This window comes from Lepidothrix coronata, unplaced genomic scaffold (assembly GCF_001604755.1).
Source record: "Lepidothrix coronata isolate B3197 unplaced genomic scaffold, Lepidothrix_coronata-1.0 Scaffold135, whole genome shotgun sequence".
NCBI lineage: Eukaryota > Metazoa > Chordata > Aves > Passeriformes > Pipridae > Lepidothrix > Lepidothrix coronata.
The window spans coordinates 675,207-698,227 of record NW_016690315.1 but is presented as its reverse complement, the minus strand read 5'-3'; the positions used below and the strand labels follow the sequence as shown (position 1 = coordinate 698,227).

Genomic DNA, 23,021 nt, shown 5'->3' with positions numbered 1-23,021 from the left:
CTGCCGAAATATCTTCATCCTTCCAGTCTTCTTCACTCCAAATGACGAGTTGCATCTGTTAGATCTACCTGACCTTGGTGATAAATCTCAGTGTGAATTAAAGGAACTTCTAAACTGATGGTCATAAACCAATTTTGATTTGAAGGGATCTCTGGACATCACCTAACCCAACCTCTTACCCAAGACAGGGATAGACCTGCCTGGTGCAACTCTGTCCATCTCTAGGAAGAGTCTGGCTTCTTCTTAAGACCACAGTCAATTCCATCCTCAAAGGCTTTTTCTCCAGATTGAAGAAACCCAGCTTGCAGCTTCTCCCTATATGGCAGAGTAGGATCATCACCATCCTTAAACCATTACCTGAAAATAGCACATCTAGTAGGCTCAAATGAGTATTCATTCAAGAGGAAAAAGAACAGACCATGTCACTGTGGATGGGGCAAAAAGCTTCTAAGACAACCTGTGATAAAACACTAAGCTTTTGCACAGTGGGCAACATTCCCAGGAAATATATGAAAACTTTTGATTATGAGATCAAGGTGTCCTATCTTTGAAGGACAGAATGAATATTTATTTAAGTCTCGTGGGAGACAAACACTTCAGTTAGACTCGTTTTTCTACCCTCTTAGGAATAGTGCTTGAAAATGAAAATTATTTTTAACTCCTATTTGAAGTATCTTTTATTTTGAAAACTTTATTACTATCTAGGTATCTAAACCCATGGTTTCTAGAACAGGCCAACATCCAATTTAAGATAAATGCATGATGCAGATGAGTGAAGCAATAATACCCTAGAGAACAATTTCTGCTGAAGTCTCAAAACACAAAGCATTTTATGGCAGGCCACTAATGAACTAAGAAAATGTGCACAGCAAAGACATGCAGTGCTAACAAATATACAGGCTGGAGAAAAGCTTTAAAACATCAGTTTGGATTTATAATCTTAGTTAGGATTTATAATCTTCTAACCTTAACACAGTGGGTTTTGGAAAACAAATTTGTTTGAAAACAGAAATTAAGCAGTTTACAAATGATGGAGTCATACTGCAAAAGCTCTCACCTTCATAGTGAAGCACCTATGCTCTTGTATCTCCCTTTTATGAGGCATCTCTATGCCAGTATCTGAAGAAGAGAACCATGAAAGGAACTGTTAATCCCTACAGTATTCTAGATAGGTTTAAAGGATTCCTTCCTTTCTTCCTGAAGCCGAATTATGGCAAATTTTGGGGGTTGCAGGATTTCAGTGCATTCCCCAATATTTTATTGCGCATCTGAGAGTCTTTCTGCTACCACTGGATGTGAAGAGATTTCTTCCTCTCCTGATCCTAACATCAGCCCTCTACCCAACACATATGGCTTCTAAAAGGGGACATACTGTTACATATCAGGCACGGAGAATGTTCCAGAGATCTCGCTCTTTCACATCTCCCAGTAAGCCTTGTTTTCAGTTTTACCACAATTCTGGGTGAGGAGTATCTTGTTGTTACCTAGTCAGCCAGGTTAAGATATGACTCAAGCAAAATCTGTATCTTTCGGCAAGACGGGAAAAAAAATACAAGACAGGAAACTATAAGAAAAAACCAAAAGTACAGAAAAAAGACAAGAACAACCAAACAAAACCCCCACGTTTTCGTCCTATTAACATCAACCCCACGGTATGAGCTGAAAAATAGCTGGCCATACCCGACCCCTTACATCTCACACTGGGCCTGCCCCACTGTCCAGCCTCCTCCTTTCCACCAGCACTAGGAGCATGCAGTGAGTCCCTGAGTCATTGATCCAACTGAAATCAATTTGGTTTTCCTCCGGAGTTAGTTTTCAACTCGGATCACCAGGCTGATCCAACTCACCATGGGGCCATGCAATTGCTCTAACCCATCCACAGAAATCAGCAGTCAGGAAGTGAGAGGCACCACACCTCTCGTAATAGCACAATCTTAAAATAAGCAGTAAAAAAGAAAAAAAAAAAAGGTCTCTATTCATCTGACTTGCTGTACAATCAATCTGAATCTGATCAATCTTTCTAAACATTTCTCAGTGAATATCCATTAAATAAAACCTTTCTGTCCAGAGGGGGGAAAAAAATACCAACATGCCACCCAAAATAAAACAAAATAATTTTTTTCCCTTCTCACTAATTTCCTCCTCACCCAGAATATTCTGGCCATTCTTCTTAATTGAAACATTTCATTTCCTCTCCTTGGAGATGCAAAAGTCTTTATCAGACCAGATGTCATTTCATGCACTTGACTAACAATAATAGTATTTCAAGGAATGTTAAGATGCTCCGTAATTTTTCTACTACTTGGTACTCAGTTTGCATTTTCAGATTGTAAGCAGCCTCTCCTTGTCTATTCTAACTCATTTTGGATATTAGCATGCAGAATAACATACATAGCTTTTTCACAGGCTCACAATTGCGTACATAATGATAAATTTAACAACAGTGACAACTGGTTTGACCCCAATAGTTTCCATTTAGGGACAATGCAACAATTTAGCACTACTTCTCATAAGATTTCAGTTTGCCTTTTTTATATTTAAAAGCAATTAGAAACTCTTTGCCATCAAGTTCCACGTCTTTCAAAATTGTTATATTGATGTTGCATTCCCTGTTTAAATATAGACAGCATGCTTATATGAGATTTTAGGAGGCTTCTTCCCTCTTTTCCAATTCCCCTTCTCCCATACTACAACACAGAAGAAACCAGGAGTCTGCCAATTGCCCCGTGCACATGAGGACTCTTGCAGACTGCATAAACAATGGTTTAGGTTCAATTAAGAGAAAGCAGCTGATGATCAATTTCCCTGGATGAACAGGACTTAAAAAAAAATTTAAAAAAAAAAAAAAAAAAAAAGAAATGCCTGGATTTCTTTACAGAACATAATTACAATAGACGGCCATTAACCTACTTACTTACCCTTAATTTTTTTAAAATGAGCTCATCTTTCTCCCCTTCATTTTTCTCCTCCCTCATCCATTCTTTTCCCTGACTGCAGCAATAACATGTTTTTATTCTTTCCTTTTGACTGTCAGGGCCTTAAACTAATTATTAATTGAGAATGTATCTAAAGGATCTGAATGAGAAAGTTGGAATTAACCCAACTGCCTCTCTCTCCCTTTTATTTTGCATACTGTAACTCTAGGTTACCTGTTAGCACTGCTGAAAACAGTAAGTGTGTTATTTTCCTTTCAAAAGCAAGTTTGCTTGGGCAAAAATATGCAACAGTGAAAAACAACGTGGGGAAAAAAGCAAGCACCTGGAAAAGGCCTCAGCTTTGAGTGGCAACCATTAGCAACCAAGCTGTCTACAGTTAAATTCTCTCAACAACTTTGCTGTCCTGTAGGAGAATCCTGCTGCAGACGGCGTTTGGGAAATCCTGCGTTTAGGAAACCAGACAACTGACACTTCATCAAAAGGCTTGTCCTTTAAGGAGGCTAGAACAGCATGACCTTACACTGCCTGCTAGTGCAGAGCTGGCTGGTTGTACAACACCGACTCATCTCTCTTCCAGTTGTTAAATTACATTAAAGGACAGCTAAAAATACATTAAATATTTTCCTATTACTTTTCCATGCAAGCAACTGCTGTAGTTACAACAAGAGCAATGTCCAGGCAAATGCTTACTAACATGGGAGGTGTCGGGGGGGAGGGAGAGGAGGAAAGTCCAGGAATCCCTCTAACACATTCCTGAACAATAATGCAACCTTTGCATTGCAAATGTAGAAAGTATTTTATTTTACTGTACATATGAGAACTGATGTATTTCTTACAATCGAAATAGGAAAATATTTACATTTTCAAAAATGTCAAACAGATCTGAGCTATAGTTTTCACTCACTCCTGCCATAAATTTTTGACATTTTTTTCCTTCCAAAACACACCAAAACTTAAACAGCCTACATGTGACACACTTTACATTAAATTCTGACAAATTCACGCTGACATGCCCCTGCTAAATATTACCCACAACAAGAAAGACCCGTTCGAAAAACCTGATAATCAACGTTTAAACACTTCGTGACAAAAATGAGTCTTAATTGATTAAGGATCCCAAGGTCTCTATCGCCATCTAGCGAGAACTCCCCGCCGTTACCACACGATCCAGGGAAAACCCCGTTCCCTGGAATGCCACGCGCTAAGCTCTGCTGGATCCAGTCTGCACATGGCCAGAGTTGTAAGCGTTTGCTACATTTCTGTTCCCTGTCTTAAGGAAAATAAAGGGTAAGCGCTAGCTCGTATCTCGCTGCCTGAAGAGAACTGAGCTTCGATTGACTATACTGCCAAGAAATCATGGAATGGTTTGGGTTGGAAGGGACTTAGATCACCCAGTTCTATGATCTGTTTTTAAAATGGCAATGTATAATTACAAGAATTTTTAGTCACTGTAAGGAACACCATGGCAGCTCCACTACTTTTACTGCACCAGCATCACCGAACCACAGAGAGAAGTTAAAAGTCCACGGGAGGTGGTACATAGCACTTGGCAGGAGGCACTTGAGTCTTCCTACAGCTTCAGTGGAGGGGTCTTCAGTCACACAGGTGGAAAACAGCAATTTACAGGACTCATCAAAACTCAGTCTCTCTTAGATATGTTAAAACTTAATGCCAGGATGGACTTCAACAACTTCAACATGAAATATGTATTTCCCACTAAGATTTACAATTGAATTGTAATTGTGTTAGTGCAGATATTAAATTCAATTTTCATCCCACACAGTATTTTTCCTGCTTAGACTTCTACAAGTCTACCTGTGTTTACTCAGGCCCCCTTGGAACATTAAAAAAAAAAAAGTATTAACTGCTGATCATCAGAAAAGGCCATTTAAATTTAGACCACAAATTTTCCATAAGTTACTTTTTAATTAACCTTTTCATACAGAAAACCTAAACCTCCAGATAAGTCTAATATAAAAGAGGTGAATGTTAAGTAAGTGGTAAGAGGAAACATACGACAGGAAACACTAATATAAAAATGTAAAGTAATGCTTTTCCAGATTAGATATTTCAACTTAAGAAAAAAAAAAAACAAACCAGAAATCTAAGGTGTGTCCTCTATAGTGTCATCTTTTGTGTCAAAACCTACTAATCAAGAAATCAGCAACTAGAAGAGCTGTGTCTGTATACTGACTACCTACCTAATAATACAAGTTTTCAGAACAGAGCATATGTAGCGTACTTCACCAGAACCTATCATACTGCGCAGAAGCACGAAATTACAGACCATCCTGAAAAGTTTTCAAATGTTCAAGTCTGCTTTATCCACAGTACCCAGATTAATGAATACTAATCTACATCACAGAATGAGGGGGGAGGAAAAGATCATTTTAGCTCTACAGGAGGTGCTCCTACTGCACAGAGGAGACCTACCAAGGCAGCGATGTCCCACTGAGCTCAGCACTAGTGCTGCCAGACATACCCACTCCCAGACTTTCACTGGCACCTCTTTGCTGTGCTCCCAGCAGCCCCATCTCACAGAGGAACTTCAAACCTGCACTGGCTACAACAAGCTTTCAGGCAATATTGTGCCACAGTATTAAGTTTTTCCCCAACCTCGGAGCAACTACAAAATTGGAGATTCAAATGGGTGCAAAGGCTTGGCACAAGCCAGCCCAGGTCTAGAACCACCAGAATTCAAGAGGTAAGAAATCCTTTCCAACCAAAAATAAACTGTGTAAGAGAGAATGCCTCAAAGTGCTCCCTAGCACATCCTGTATCACCTAATTAGGATTTCCCCCCCTTCACCATCTCTTTGGAACATAGTGCAGGAACACCAGAATTTCATGCACCGTCATCCCGTAACTGATAACAAATGAGAATAAATTGTATGCGCAAACAAAAAGTATTTCCCAGCCTTAACAGAGGCCAAAAGCTTAAGTATCCATACAATATCCAGTTTGTGACAGGTGCTCTATATGACTACTGGAGATCATTTGAAAAAAAAAATAACAAAAAAGTCACATTCATTACTTTTAAAATACCACTAGAAAATATAAAGCTGTGATACTCAGCTGCTTTGCATGCCAACTTCAGAGACAAATACATCAGAATCTCACAGCAACAAAGACACTTTTCCTTTAACTCCATTAAAGGAAACATTAACTTTTGAATTCATGTGGCTGCATAGGACATTTACAGTTATAAAAACAGGAAGTTATTTCTAAGTTAAACATGTGTGTAAGGTTAAACATTCAGGTTATGCAAACTGGGAAGGCAGCAAATGAAGGGTTATGTCTTAGAGAACTGTTCAGATAGGAGAACTTTTAAAATCAAAGATGTGCTACCAGAAACAAAACACCCCCATGCAAGTAAGTCAGGGATTGTAAATGACCCTTCAGTGCATTGGGTAATCAGTCCACAACAAGGAGAGCTGTGCCTTCACATCACAGGGAGGATTTGCCTCTCTGAGATGTGACCTCATCCATCTCCCTGATCAACTAAAGGTTGATCAGCCATCCTGACACATCTGTTCTTGGCACCTTTGCAGACTCCTGCTTGGCATTCTTGTCTATAAAGAACTAATATGAAACATCATGAAAAAATATGTTTTAAGATGCTGTGTATCAGTGTATGTTTTGGATCTTTAATGATTGTTTTCTCCCACTGGAACCAGACTGATTGGGCTGCCACCCTCATCAATAGCAAGAGTAGTTTTGCCTATAAAATCAAGAGCAACTCTTATAATAATATCTGACGCTAACAAAAAACTTCATTTTAAGGAACAAACAGCTTCTAAAAATAAGCCCTGATACATAATCCATTGCCTCCCTGTGATTAATTAGCCCTATCACAAACTTTAGTGTTTCAGGAGCTCCACATACCAGGGGGCACAGGACAGTCTGGCTAAAGTCAAGCTCACCCAAAGCTGAAGCATACCACTAGATCAAAGACTAACCCATTAAGCAAAACTGAAAATTCATGAAAAACATGAAAGCACCCTTGATTTTTTTTGTCACCATAATCTGGCCCATTGAAACCAAACAGAGCCAAAATAAGGCTCTAGCTAGAGCTTCAACTTGTCATACTTCTGGCGATATTTATCTGACTCTTTTCCAGATACTAGTTTCATTTTTTTCAACTTCCGCAGTACAAGAAAGAAAAATTTACAGTTCTGAAACCAAAAGCAGCTTCAAGACCAAAACCATTCATCTATTCAATGAAAAAAAGCTTAAATCCAGCCTTTTTACATGTGTGTATAATCTGTTTAATGACTTACCTCTCTCCCCTTATGTGTCACCAAAGCAGCCAAAGGTTTGGCATAGAATCTGCTGTAGGAAAATCCCAGGCAGCCATACATACTGTTAGCAGTGAGTTTCAAAGCTTTCTGTCTGATATCATACTGCAAAGAAACACAACCAGCAAAAATGATCCAACCGTAGCCATCAGAGGATAGAACTTAATGCTCACAATTACATTCACAGCTTTTCATACAGCCTGAAGCAATGATGGGCTACAAATAAAGCACATTACAATCACTGCTCACTACTAATCATCCCTATTCTACAAGGCTGATCAGGGCACTTAAAGGAAACGGGAGGAAAAATCAAAGGAGTTCTATAGAACACACCTGTAAATACAGGTCAGGATTTAAATCTGGCTGTTTCATTAACTGCTTAACTTGACGCCTTCTCTCCACCAGTTTCCTGATTTCTTTAGGCAAAACTCCCATTTCCACAGACGGGTCTGGAAGCTCTGGAATTTCTTCCTCTTCTTCACCCTGTCAAATGATCACCACATCTTATCATTTTCTTGCTCGAAGATTAGATTTTAACGTGTTAACTGAAAAGCTTGGGGGGAAAAAACAAAATCACACAGCTTGTGTCTATTCCTGCAGAACACCCAAAACACAGTCTAGAACAAGCATGAGACGGTTTTTGCAGTGTTTAACTATAATACTTCATCCCTTCTAGGGAACAGGGCCTAAGTCTGTTTCAGTCTGGGAGAAACCCAACAGAGGTGTGGACCAGTAGCAGGAAGATTTTTTTTAGTGTGTGTGTGATTTTACATTTTTACACACACACACACATATATAAATCCAGATAAATAACACACAAACACTCTAACTTTTAGGTATAGATAGATAGACACACAGACAGATAGATAGAAAGACAGATAGAAATACAGATAGAAAGACAGATAGAAAAATATAAAGAAGCAATTCTTTCCATGCTGGATAAAATCTACACCTTTTTTATTATCACATAATTACTGTTGGTGTTCAGAACTGTCAAATGGGGCACATGCTCTGTGGAACTGATACTTTGAATGATATAACTGACAAAAGAGAAATCCACCATAGCAACAGAACAAAAACTCCACCCCAAGCAACTTTTGATTATAGCAAAACAACAACTTAGGAGAAAGCACATATTCTTCTTTTTCTTAGCATAACTGAAGAAATGGTTGATCAGCGAAAATGGAAAGAAATTTCAAACACAATGGAGGAGACAGAAATGTACAAAGAAGGGCAACAGAGACATTATGAGGTCGGCGAGTTTAGTAAAGCAGTCTGGGAAGAACTGTAACAAGAAATTACACCAAAGCCTCAATAAATATCGTACAGTGATAGAAACCAAAATGAGCTGCTTCAGCTTGAAGCACACTTCAAAAAGCAGGGAAAATCCACAGAGAGCTTGGAGGAACTTACTGACAGAATTCTGCATACTTATCTCCTCCTCTCTGATACGGTACAGATATTTCAGTCATTATGAGACTAACTAATTCCAACCAGTGAGCTGATAGCACTTAAAAATAAAAGCCTCAATGTTTAACCTTTAGACCTGACAAGCTCACTGCTTCAGTTTACAACACAGCTCCAACAACAACTGTTTCAGCACAGCTGAGGAAATGAGAATCTCCAGCCACGGAAAAGCCAGAGCCAACATAGCTGTTTAAAAAACAGTGGAACTACACCTTCAGGTTGTGTTTAATAGAGTTTAATGCTGTGTTAAATAGTATGAATGTCTGTGAAGCTAGTACCACAGCTGACATAGCCATCACCCCCCAAGACACATATATAATCTTCCTGATGTCTAATAAGGCTTGAGCTCCTATCGTATTCTTTCCTGTAGACAGAACCATGAGACTTTTGTCTCCCTCATTCAGATATGTTTGCATGAATTCTGTGGCAACTAACTTGTGGAAGCTTCTACCAAGTTCGGATGAAACTGGTCAAGTGGCTCAGAAACTGCTAGAAGGACATGTGGTTGAAAAGCAAAAACTTGTTTCATGAGGTTACCAAGACTAGATGGGAGAGAACTTACCAAGATTCTGTATGAGTATTACAGAAAGGAAGGTGAGAGACATTAAATACTGAAAAAGTCCCAACCCAAACTTAATATGATGCATCTCTAAACAAGAATCACTTTTTATGTGAGAGGGGACAAAAAAAATATTAAATAGTGGAAAAGAAGTTTTTTAAAGAGCTGATTCACAGAAAACACACTGAAGTTAAGACGGTACAAGTTAAGCCAGAAGTTAAAGCACACGAACCTCGGCCCTTTTCTGTGCTTCTGATGACAGTCTCTGCACTGTGGTAAAGCAGATGTTAAACTCTTGGATAATCGATGGGTACAAGCTGTTGAAGTCGAGAAGCAAAATAAACTTGTCATAAAAACCTAAAACAGAGTTTAAAACAAAAGTCATAATTACTCAGTCACCCGGAGGACTCCATACAACTCCACGATTAATATGTAAGTGACAGTAATACATTGCACCACATTTCCATAATCTAAATCCCTTAAAGCAGCTGTTGAGATGCACCACTACCCATTACAGAAAGCTGTCAGAAGTGGAACGATCCAACCCCGTTAACTCACCAGAGTTGAACAGATAGCTTCTGTGTTACTATAGGACACTTGTACAGTTTTCCCCACAGAGAGGAGAAACTGAAAGAAAACTTAAGTGTCCATTAGAAAATTTATACACATATACACAGTCCTAATTCCTCAAAACCAGCAATTCCACAATCAGTGTTGGGAATTTTGTTGTGTGCAATGACATCTCCCCCCAGTCCCACAACCACCACACCAAACTCCCAGAAGATACACGGATTCCCCACTGCAATCTCTCTGCATTAATATAATCTACCTGTCTCTATCTTCATAGAAGAAAGAAAATTGCCACATCTTACCGACTTTGGGATCCAAGACTAAGCCCCCAGCATATGCTGCTTTCTTTTTCCCTATATTTGATTTATTCTGATCTTCAAGATCCTCATCTTCATCCACCTACATTTGGCATTTAAAAAAGTCATTATCTAGTCTCTAAGATTTCTATAATCTTAGACGAGTTATTTTTGGCAAATCAAATATGAATTTGGGAGCCAGTGCACAGAGTTCCTTTTAAAATACATGCAAAACATGGTGTTTTCATCCTGATCCTTATTAAAGCTCTCTACATGTCAAAACAGCATTCAAACCGACTCTGATAGGAACAAACTGCTAATAAGAGACCTTAAGGTATTGTCATCATGCAACATGGCACTAGTATGCATTTTCCAGCTGGTTGTAAAGGTCAACACTAGAAAAAAATCAATTCATGACCCAGAAGTCATATGATTGCCCAATTACAATGTTGTTTTTTGAAACAGAATGGCTAGGTTTTAATAAAACAAATAAAAACATTATTACTGACCTAAAAAGTATCCTGTTATTTGCTACACAGTAGTAAGACTTTTTCTGCTGGTTGTTCAATTCTATTCTAAATCACTGAAAATTCCAGCTTTGATGAAACAATACAATCAAGAAAACTGATTGCTTTGGAATTTGCTGTTGAACTTATATAAAAGTAAAACTAAGAAGCAAAATATAGTGCAATACAAGTACTTTCTCAAATTTCAATTTGTTTACTAACAAAACAAATGGATGTTTCTATAAATATTATTTACACTGGTATTACTCAAAGGAATTTCTTTTGATATCTTTGGATATTTTACCCATAAAACAAATCATACTTGAAATACTGTTCATCATCAAAATAATTTTAAGTGCATCTATTAAGCAACACAGATTATCTTCTTTACTGTTTCCCTACACAGTCAAGTACTTGGCTTATTTTAATTTTAAACTAACAGAACAATTGAGTTTCCATAGATCTGTAACACAATGGAAAAGCTGTTACACTGTCCCACTCTCATTATCAAGTCAACAAAAAAAAAGTATTTTAACTAAGCATATGCTGTAACATTAAGTTGTATCTAATGTACATTTGGGGTTCTTTGTGCTCTCACAGAACAGTAATACAAAAAAGATAGAATTTTTTTAATTTTTTAATAAAAATCCTTGGAAGGAGAAAAACTGGACCCACCAGCTTCTGCACAGGCTTTTTAAAAACTTGTTTGTCTGGCACTATGTAGTCCTTTTCATGGAATGCATGAAGCAGCAGGAACTCATTACGTTCAGATCGTCCGCCCATCATTGTCCTCGACTAAAGAGAGGGGCAAAAAAAGAACTCAAAGCAAAGCAGAGAAAACACTGACATAGTAAAGCAGACTAGGCAATGTCCTTGAACTATTTAAGTTCACTCAACATTCTGTATCACCACCATGCACAAAACTCAAATGTGGTATTTTCAAGAAAGTTTTACATTATTGCCTGATAAGAACATTGAACTCCCCCAGTCATCACAGAAAAAAATTTATAGCATCATATATTCTCAACCAGTGTTTAGAAATTAAGCCTAGCAAATTAAACACAGAAAACATGGAACTGTTTGGAGGAGGGGAAAGGGAGGAGGGCAGAAAGTAATGAAAATGTACCATGACATTCCCAGAGATGTTTGTTATCTGAAGAGCCAGTGGCAGAACATTCAGCTCACACATGATCTGGAGAATGAACTTGGCATCTGTCCAGGTGTTTTCCAGCATGAACAGCAAGTGAGGAGAATCGCTGAGAAAAGAAGGAGCATGGCCTAACAAAGTAAAATCAGCCTCCTTTGTAGTAGTTTAGACCTATATGCTGTACAGAACACACGGTACCTGTAGCACACCAGTGCCGAATTATACAGCAAGCTCTTGTAATTGAAAAGCCATCCCAAAACTCAAGCTTGCATAACCTATTAGTGTATCTATATCAATGTTCTGACAAATCCATTCGCTTCACACCCAATAAACCACCACACACAAGTGGCTTGAAACATTGTAACATAACGATACAATAGTATTTAACTTTTCAAATACCAGTGTGCTAAGTCAGCATGTACATGACAAATGAAGTAAGCAAGCATAAAATTTTATGCTGGGAAACCAGATCTGCTGCTTTCCAGTGGAGGACTGAAAACCCCAATCAGCAACATACCTGTACATATTTCGAATTTCCTCAGGTAGAATTGTTACCCTCTCTGTTTTCAAAATCTGATGGACCAGTTCAGACAAATGGTAACTTTTGCAACGAATTAATTCTTTGGCAGAAATTTCTACATCACAGATCATTCGACCACAGGCAGCACTCCTTTCAGCAAACCCTCCTCGACCCTTAACCGTATCACACAAGGAGAGAAAAACCCAAGCAAAATTAAACGTGCAATCATCAGCAAAAAATCATCTAGCCACAACATATGTTTACAGGGCTCAGTCCAGTCAGTTGGTCACTAAATACTCTAATGCTCTACTAAATACGACTAATACTCAAGACTTACAATGATGCCCTAAAGGAATCCATGGTATCTTTCAGTATAAAAATGTTAAGAAATAGATACTTAACTCTCATTACTAGTTAGATTTCACCATCTTGGCCTCAAGGAATAATAGGAACATGCAAGATCACAGCCACGTTCAGCACTTCAGTACTCCAAGCCTCACACATTGTCCTCTGAACAAATACAGACTAAGAACTACAGAATTAACTTAGCAGCTCTCTATGGGATGATTCACCCATCAATCCAAACTGCATTTTCTCATTTTACAGTTACAGCAGACAAAGACTGTTACAGTAAAGACTATTGCAATTAATCTGTCATTACCATCATCTAGCTGAGATAAGTAAACTAAATTAGCCTAACTCGAAAATCAGTTTAGCCTATTACTGTAATAAAAGTCATATAAACACTCAATTTCTGATCTGGGACACATGAAATTCAGCATGACCAACAGTCAAAATACGTCAGTGTCACATTTACAATTCCTCAGAAAAATTAATTCATTTTTAATCACACACAACATAAAGGGGCTTAAAAGACTTAAGCAATCTTATTACCCCAAGCTTTGGCATGTTAGACCTCCTCAGTCGACCTATCTTGGACCAGTGAGGGACTTTGCACAAATTAATTCTTTGAAGTAGCACTTCCAAATCAAATCCATAAATATTATGACCCTTGAAGCAGAAAAAATAACAAAAAAGGTTACAACAAATGCAAATTGAAAGACTTACTTCCACACACTCAGTATTCCTTTGCCCTTTGAGGTTTTTTCCAACTAATTGATGGCATTATCTCTCTCACAGAAAGCACTTTCTAAGAGAACGTTCATCAACAGTACTCATTAGTCTTAACACTAACAATGCTGTTCAGCAGAATACCAAAATCAGCTCTATAGCTGGCTCATAGCTTTATGCTTTGATAGCAGACATTAGGATTTAAAGCTTTATAGAAAAAACCCACAACATTCTTCACAGAGCATATAAACTTAAGCTAAGAGTAATTCCTTTTGTCTCCATCCATGAAAGATGCAATAGTTACATCAAAATAATGTAATTTTTCCCTTTGACACTACAACGGGCATAGCTGTTAAATCTGGACAGGAAGACCTTGCAACCAATATTTACATACCAAAGCACTCCAGCAGTATTTTAAACAATGCTAAGGACATTGATGACACTGGTCTGTAACCTGAGCTGAAAGCAAAATGCTACCCTGATGAACACGAGTCAGTCACCAGGAACTGCAGGTCCACTCTACCAGGTATCTCTGTGTAGTGCAAGACTGTGCTATAGAAGCAACTCCTGAAAACGAGCAGCAGCATTTCAACAGCATTAATTAAACTAGGTGCAAATTAAACTGCACTAACACAGCTCTGCTGTTTTCAGGACAGAAGATCTCACACCCCTACCATTGGCATCCTCAATTTTAAACCACTGATTGCAGTGTTGCCCCCCGATTCCTTCCCATAACCACCAGGAAGCTTAGGTCACAGGGCAAATACTGGATACCAGCTGCAGAGAGCTGAAAACATCAGGAATCTGTCTGCTCTTTTCATCGTATTCCCACCACTTAATCATTTGTATTTACCTACAGAAGAATAACAAGTTGTGTGTAACCACCTCAGATTTATAACCAACTTCAAACTGTCCTCAAAACTTTAGTAAGTGAAACTCAGGACTGTACAGTAATTAAAAATAACAAAAAGAGAAAAAGAGTAATTGTAATAAATCCTCAGCTACACGGTAGAAAACATAAGAATGCTTATTAAAAAACTTTGCTCAGATCCCACAGATTTGTATAGGTTATCATTTTGATTTACAGCATAAACACAATCTAAATGGTAACACAAATTATATGAGCATCTGAACTGAAACAGACTCTTAAGTCTACCAAGAGTTCCCATTTTTCTAGAAAATCAGAGTTTTTTTGTCGTGTTTTGTCTTTCTGAGTAAAGAAAAAAAATATTTGTTTCAGGTATTGTGGAAATACTGCCTATTTTAGCTATTACAGGAAATAATAGGATGTATAAAACACTGTCAGGGAAAATTCTGTATCATCTTTGTATCAAAATATCCCTGCCGTCTTATAAGCAAACTCAATTCATAAAGCAGTCTAAGACAAACATTAAAAAACATATAAGAGGACAAAAGAAAAAGAACAAAGCTGACCAACTGACAATATGCTTTAATTTAACTCTCAAAGTCTCAGAACTACTCACCACAACAACATCTGGGTCAATTTTGTGAATCTTCGCCAGGAAAAATCCCAGCAGTGTTCTCTCTGTTGCAGCGATTTCTATTTTAGCATTCTAAAAGAAGCAAGAGAGCACCTGATTTCAATGACCCAATAAGTTTAAAATGGAAACATCTCCTCTCCCCTACTAGTTACAAGACAATAATAAAGCACCACAGAGCTCTCCCTTTCATTCTATAATTCAAGGATTTTTTTTCCTCACCCCCATAGACATAGAAAGCTTTTCTCAGAGGCTTTTTTCCATTCTACTTTTGTATGCAGGTGTCTAGTGATATTTTAAGAGCCTCCTAAGAATCAAGCACACCAGGAAAATGCTCCATATGCATCCTTCACTCACAGGCTTAAGATCACACAGAAATAGAGGCAAAACAAAAATGGCTAACTTTATTATTCTGTCAGCTCTTCCACTGACCTTTAGAAAGCATGTCTTCTAAATTTTGACAGATTTTCCTCTCCACAAAAAGATGAAAGAAATCCTCCCAGTTTACTATGAGTACAAAGTCAGGTATAATGAAAATCAATCACAATGTTAGTCTCTTTGAAAAACCTTTCCAACTCTCCTAACTCCCCACCTATTTTAAGAGCACAATTAGCAGCAGTACTGAATCACACAGAGCACACAACTCTGTTTCTACAAGGAAAACAGAATAAATACCTGGATTTAGGTTTGCAAAGTGGAAAACCAATAAAATAATCATGCCATTCCTTTGAATACTTCTCTTCACAACTTGCCAAAAGCACCATGAAGTTCATAACCTATAAGGTACTGCAATAAGAAGGCTAAAAAAAATGAAATTACCTTCTTTTTAATAGCTTCTTTGAAGTCATAAGGAAAAATGCAATCGTTTGGTTTGGAAACAGCTGCAAAAGAAGTGATATTTGTTCTTACATACAAATTCTTCATTGTACCCTCCCAGTAAGCACCCATTCACAACAAAGGGAACCAAGAAAAACTGACCTCTAACTCTAAAAAGCTTTATAGGAATACTTGGTTATCTAAAGACAGGTAATTAGTAAAGCATTAAACAGTCTTAATCAGGCATATTTGAGGTTATCTTTGGAGATTATAACTATGGTCCACAGCTCCTGAAGAACTTCCTCTCATGAGCATTCAGCACTTCATCACTTCCAATCAGTGAATCTCAAGGTTTAGTTGATATTACTACAAGGACACTGCTGCAAGATTTTTATTTTCCTAAGAAAACTTGTTTAAACATAATTGTGATGTTTAATTTTTTAATTCTGTTCAGAAGAACTAAACTGAAAAATAAGTAAGTGACAGTAAATAAATGGTCTAAATTAATGGGTGGAGAAAGTAAAAAAACACACAATGAAGCAAAACCAATAAAAATTATAGGAAACTGTATAGAGTAGTGTTACTTTCCATCATCTCAAACTAAGATTTTTTTCAATTAAGTCTTGGATAAAAAGTCAGTAACCAGTGAAATTAAAAATGAGGAGAAAAGCCTGCCAGGGAGTTGAAACTTCATCACTTATCTACTCCAAGCCACTATTGCTGGAGTGACAGAATGTAGTAAAAATTAAAAATAAATAAATACATAAATAGATAAATAAATAAATAAATAACCCCCTGCCTCACAACTAAAAAACCAAAACACACACAAAAAATAAAAACCTCAGAATTAATTTTTTTTTTACTCATAAGCTGTTCCAAGTACATACCACAGAAGTGTGTCTGAAAAGGAGGCTGAGGTGCAGCCTTATCCAAAGGAAATTTCTGATGAACCAGAGCTGCAAGAGCCACAACCTATACCAAGGAGATACAGAATACACAACTTCATAAATATGACTACTATCAATATGACTACTATTCTTCCTCCTTTTTTTATAAGTTTCCTCATCTCTTTTCTCTTGTTTCCACAACAGATCTTTTTTAAATTAATTCCAACTACAAACAGTTAAAAAGAAAAAAAGTTGTCAATTGATCTCAAGAAAAATAAAGCAGAATTTCCTCCTAAATTATTATCTTAGAAATTTCAGATGCGAAATAATTCATTTGGGAAAACTTCTATCAGTTTCTGCTCTGAATCTGAACAGATACCACAATTTAAAGGATTCCCTATGGAGTGCAGGGGAGATGTGAGCAGGGCAGAGAAGCCTTTCCTCAGGAAGGGCTGCCCCTAAGCAAGCAGTCAACACTGCCAAGCAGCCAAGAGGATTCAGCATTTGGAACCCATTAGCTTTGCTGGCAGGATGTCCTGGCTCCCCAGACAGTGTCCAGGAAAACCCAATAGAAGACAAAGCAGACAGCCTTTAAAGCGTCTTGCTAAGTAGAGTCCGGTTGGTACCTTGGGTATGTCATGTTAAAAAAAAAAAAAAAAGAAAAAAAGATAAATGTGCCTTAGCATGTATTGGGATCTGCAATTCACAACTGAGAGTGGCCACCCACAGCTCTCCTCCTTTCTGAGAAAAGATCTCACAGCAGAATGGTAGGTGCCATAAGATCAAGACCAAATTCTCATTTTAAAATGAGTTTTATCAGCAGAAAAGCCCACTCATTTTACCTAGAGTCTATGATTAACTCTACCTAAATAAATAAATAAATGATACTTTTAAAAAAAAAATCCACTAACAGGTGTTCTGAGACAGTCTTATAACTAAGAGGCATATCAGACAAAACAGAAGGCTGGAAAACATAGGTAGGATCCACTGTCACAGTAAATATTCTCACCAAACAGGCCCCCTAACCCATAGCTGTCATGCTGGTGAAACCCCAGTAGAAATTTCTTTGAAAAGCCCACAGCAGAGAAACTTTATTCAACAGTAAATATATTTAAACGTGTTTTATCAGGTGAAGCTCCTCCAAGCCTTAGAAAACTTTTTAGTATACGCTGAAGAACAAAACAAAGCCAAACCAAAGTGAGAGCAGATTACTTACCTCATTCTGGTGAGTCTTTGGGTTCTGAGTGGTTTTCATGCTGAAGGACATGACCACCAGAGGAGGAGGAGGAAGAGAAAGATCTTTAGCCACATTGACCAAGCCAGGCTTCATGGCCACGGCCTCCACTTTACACCAGCTGACCGACTGATTCGAAGGCTCTGAAGAAACAACACAAGCCACCTTCATTCTTCTGGGAACCACAGAACTGCACAGAGCACATCCTTTCAATGTTTTGCCCTTGTGGGATAGTCCAAGACCCACACTAATCCTGCCCAATTTCTGGTAACTCCCTGGGCCCTGACTCCCCTGTCAGCATGAGCTCTTTAACCACAAATAAGAGAGGGAATATTTGGATCGAGGTCAGGAAGATGCACAATGCAAAAAATACTTCAGGCAGCTTCACACAGTCATAGTACAGAAAGGTATAAGCCAAGTGAGCATAATTCCATATAAATTAACATATCACCTCTTAGCATCTAATCTTGTAGTCCATTCAAAGGGAGAAGGCTTCATAAAAAATTAAATTAATATAAGTGAAATGAAAGAATGTTCAAGAATTCTCTCAAATGCTAGAGAAAAGGCAGCCACAGTGCTAATCAAAAGAGTTTTGATTGAATGAGAACAAGAACTTTTGACTGACTGAAATGCACCACAGAATTAATTGTTTTAGATATAGTCCTTCCAAAACACAATTATGGAAATAAAGAGATGGCAGATTTTGTAAGAGAGTTCATCCTACCCTGGCAGTGTAAGGCATCCTAAAATGTAATACAGACCATGGAAAGCTATTTAAAGTGCACAAGAGCTAAAAAATTGGATGGACAAAAAAAAGACATGTCCACCTTCCATTATCATTTGAGAATTTTTTGGCCTGTATTTTTTGCTTGCTTTAAAAAACAAAAGGGATCATTCATAAAAGATGCTGATGAGGTAACTCACTACAGCAGAAAGAAGCAGAGGTTGTATTTCTGACAGATTAACCTTTTGAAGTCAGCTATTGTTAGACCTACTTTTCTTACTCCCTGAAAACTCTGACCCTCCCTGGAAGCCCACTTATTTTACCTTCTCTCATTATTCTTGCTCTAAATGCAAACAGGTAGCTGACTAAAATATCTTAATATATAAAACATGGACGATCTCTCCAAAGGAAGACAGCCAATCAACTGCTTAAGACCTTTCTGCTTTGATCTCAAACATCTTAACACCCAGAGCTTCAACTAGCACTCTATAAAGTAGTGGTCTCCAAAAGTGGGTTGCACAAGATAATCCACTGGGGTGTGGTAAGAAAATATTTTCTGTAACATTAACAAATAAAATACTTTAAAAGGTCATTATTTTACATAACTCATCCTTTTTAATTCCTATTTTTGTGTTTAATTTATAATATATATATATAACATATTTTTACAGTAGTACATGTATACAACCTATAAATGACTATCTATATACTGGGAATAATGCTCGATATTTTACTGACAGTGGTGTGCAAGACTGGAGACTGCTGCTCTAGAAAAGCTCTGGTGCCACCTAGCATTGCTACTCAGCTGCAAAGACAGCTTCGTAATGAATACTGGTGACATGTTTTAAAGAAGTTGTGCAAGTCTTTTCAAATGGTTTGGGACTTGCTTACTCTAAACTTTCCAGGTATATTTCTTATCCTCTATGGGAAGTGTGTAAGGGAAGCCACACAAGAAAGCAAGACTCTTCTGATAAATTAGACACCTCCCACAAAAAACACATAACAACTTAAAAACAAGCAAACAAAACAAACAAAACAAAACAACTACAAAAAAACCCACACACACACAAAAAACAAGCAAACAAAAAAAAAACCACCGAAACCAACAACCTAGCTTTGGGGCACAAAATCCAGTGCATTAACAGAAATTTGCATAAATATTACCAGTCAGCTTAACAGTCAGTTTTCAACAGAGTGGGCAGGACAGTTCTGAAATGAGCAATTCTGATACCAAGACAGAGACTGTCTCTGGAACCTGAAGGCTCTAATATAGATGTGGGAGTGGAAAAAAAGAGCTACCTCAGATTGCCATTTAGCTCTGATATGGAATCAGTATCTGAGCTCAGGCAATGTAGTTCTAAGGGGAGATAACACATATCAGCATTAACTAAAACTGAATATTGCCTGAACCATTGGTTATCATTTCCCTAACTTTTGGCATACTGAATATGAGGAACAAAACAGCTCTGGACTCTTTTCATGTGAAGAAAGAAAAAGCCAAAGAAATATGAAGTCAATTCTTGGGGAAAGAGTGCAGATGAAAAACCACCCTTAGGCCTTTAAAATCAATATCAGAAAGTACACTGATGCTTGCCAATGTTGGGTGGAAAACCCATCACAGCTAATCCTTCTTTTGTCAGTCAGGGATTTGTCTTCTCCATTCCAGCTCCAAATTCTTAGTGGTATCAGCTTTGTCAGTAACTGAGCAAGCTGCAGCAGAGGAGAATCCTCCTGGTGTCAGTCACTCATATGGTCAATTCTGCACTGGAAGAGCCCCAAGGAGATTGCAGTAACAGATGTAGTTTTGTCCAGTATGATAAATATCCCTATGTTTTTGGGAATATGCAACACACATTGAATAAAGGGCTGTAACCAAGTCAGAATGAAGTGGCATAACCACCTGTAAGTCGTGCATGTCACTCATGAGGGAGAAAGGATTTAAAACTGAAAGAGCTCCACACTACAAACTTTTCCAAATGTCAGAAAAAAAAACAACCCTAAGACACAAAGAAGAAAGCCATCCAGCAGCAGTTTGTTCTTAAAAAGATACATCTGCAGAAAAAAAAAATGGATCTTAAGTGACCAAGAGTAGAAAGATTAATAATTCCCTAGCCAACTAAGTTCAGCTTAGTACATGGCATTAGGCTATGCACCAAAGAGCAGCTGCCAGGCACTACACAGATCCCTCTTACTACCATTCAAAGTTATAATCTCATCCGTACAGTGTACAACTTTATACGGATAGCTCTCACAAAAAAAAGGAAGAATAAGTTCCAATTTGTACTAGATAATGAAAATTAAACCAATAAAATGCAAGGTTAATGTACAAAATGATAATTCATCAGTAAAATTTAAATTTCCTCCTCCCCCTGATCTATAATTATATGTGTTTTCCAGCAACCAAGTATTTCACACGCAAACCACCATACGTGGATTTTTTATTTCCAGCCAGCACGGTCCTTTGATCTTCTGACTCATCAAGAGAAGTTCCAGGCTAGAGGTGTTAGTTCCAAACACATGTGAAAATGTTTGCCCTTTCAGATCTTGGGGAAGCCGAGGGTGTTCAGCCTAATAAGTAACAGAGAGCAGTGAGTCATTTCACCCCACAGAAGTCTTCAAGGTTGACACACCCTATTCAGACAGACCTTAACAAAAAACTACACAATACCTGAAATCACTGTCATTTCCCCCAAGCAAAGCCATACCCTCTAATACCTGACAGTAATTGAAGAATTTACACCGTAGGCTCAACTTAAAAATCAGGACAGTAATGAAAAAACACGCTGAAGTTCTTCATCCATACTGGATACATCAGCCAAGACTACAGCAATGTTCAATGACCATTTTAATACAGAAACTGCTCATGTTGTAAACTTCATTAGACAGTTACAGCTTTAATCTTGTCGGACACAGAATGACTGGTTAAAGTGTTCCTGCATAGCTAAAGAAGAATTTGAAACAGCTAGCAAATCTCTATGGGACGCTGCTTTTGCACCTAAATCCAGTACAAAAAAGTTATTTAAAAAGGCATTGTCCCAGCAACTAAGCCAACAGGTTCAAGACTGCTGAGTCTCTTATGTTTGAAACCAAATTAAGTATTTTTGCTAATAAAGAATAGCTACTGATGTTATCATGGGAATTTTTCCATCTTTGCTGCTCACTTTTACAGGTCTTAACAAAAGTCTTTCTCACCCAGCTGCTATTTGTAAGCAAGCAGAATAATTGGCTATATTATGGACATCAGTAGGTGATAAAAAATAAAGTAGGAAAATTTGGAATATAGATTGTGAAAAAATCAATAAGCAAATAATAATTCAGGAAGAAGTTGGCAGAAATGCAACAGTTGTAGGAAAAAAATTTTTCCCTCATGTTTCATTTACATAACTAGAGTGAACACTAACAAATCACCATGTTATAGGTAACCTGGTAATGAACTGTTTTGTTAAGGACTAACTGACATATAAAGAATAACAAAAATAAAGTCACAAGTTTTGGTATTAACCTCTTTTTTTCTTGTTGTTATTATTACACGATAACAAGGAACTAAATGCACACTGCAAAAGAGGTACAGCCACTAGCTACTAAAGATCAAATCCTGCAAATATTTTTATTTAGTAAAACCATAAAATTCTTAATTAGATAAGAAAGCAAGTAACAGTATTTTGTCAGATTAATTGTACTCACCGAATATTTAACTTCTAAGTATTCAGATTTTGCTGGTACATCCGGAATCTCAAAAGCGTAGTATTTTTCCACTTTCTATATAAAACAAAGATATTTTCAGTATCTCTCAACTAAATATTCATTTTGTCCAAAGGGAAAGTTAAGAAATAAAGACCAGCCAAAACATACATTTCAAATATCATGGCCTTGATCTTTTATTACCAATTTTGCAACTCATTATAACCAGCTGAGGATACTAAGAATGTTTTAGCTCCTGTATTTAATCTCTGCATGGTTTTTTAGCATGAAATGTTTCTATGGAATTGACTTACAAGTATACTAGCCAGTACAAAACAAAAAACATGGTGGCTACGGAAACAGGAACATTCTTTAAATTCACAGGTTTCAGACACACTCATGAGAACTGGTGGCTGCAGACCTCCACAAAATCACGCCTGAGATAGAAAGGGATCTCCAGAGATTGTCTAGTCCAGCTGCCTACTCAGAGCTGGGGGTTGCTCAGGGCTCTCTCATGCCAGCTTTTGAATATCCCCAAGGATGGAGACTCCTCAGCCTCTCTGGGCAACCTGTGCCCGTGCTTAATCTCCCCTACAGTAAAGCAGTGTTTTATGTTCTCATAAATTTTGAGTGTTTTAAATGGTACCTACTGCTCTTATCCTGTCTGCCAGAGTCATCTTTACTCATGCTCACCAAATGTTTGTAAACAATAATATCTGCACACCAATCCCTCACCTTGGACCTTCTCTTCTCCAGGCTGAGCAGTCCCAGGTCTCTCAGCCTCTCCTCACATAACAGATGCTCCAGGCCT

General features: G+C 37.7%; 1 protein-coding gene across 3 annotated transcripts in view; it reads right to left on the bottom strand.

The window, feature by feature from the left end:
• POLA1 (DNA polymerase alpha 1, catalytic subunit) overlaps positions 1-23,021 on the bottom strand; it is a 195,300-nt gene that overhangs the window by 153,130 nt on the left and 19,149 nt on the right. For all 3 annotated transcript variants that reach the window (XM_017827154.1, XM_017827155.1, XM_017827156.1), the window contains exons 13-26: positions 22,214-22,288; positions 20,959-21,097; positions 17,788-17,948; positions 16,572-16,656; positions 15,688-15,749; positions 14,854-14,943; positions 13,193-13,309; positions 12,296-12,471; positions 11,758-11,887; positions 11,307-11,426; positions 10,132-10,228; positions 9,492-9,616; positions 7,567-7,716; positions 7,216-7,338 (exon numbers count right to left, since the gene is read on the bottom strand). In XM_017827154.1, the coding sequence (XP_017682643.1) occupies positions 7,216-7,338; positions 7,567-7,716; positions 9,492-9,616; positions 10,132-10,228; positions 11,307-11,426; positions 11,758-11,887; positions 12,296-12,471; positions 13,193-13,309; positions 14,854-14,943; positions 15,688-15,749; positions 16,572-16,656; positions 17,788-17,948; positions 20,959-21,097; positions 22,214-22,288 (1,650 nt within the window). The remainder of the gene's footprint in view (positions 1-7,215; positions 7,339-7,566; positions 7,717-9,491; positions 9,617-10,131; positions 10,229-11,306; positions 11,427-11,757; positions 11,888-12,295; positions 12,472-13,192; positions 13,310-14,853; positions 14,944-15,687; positions 15,750-16,571; positions 16,657-17,787; positions 17,949-20,958; positions 21,098-22,213; positions 22,289-23,021) is intronic.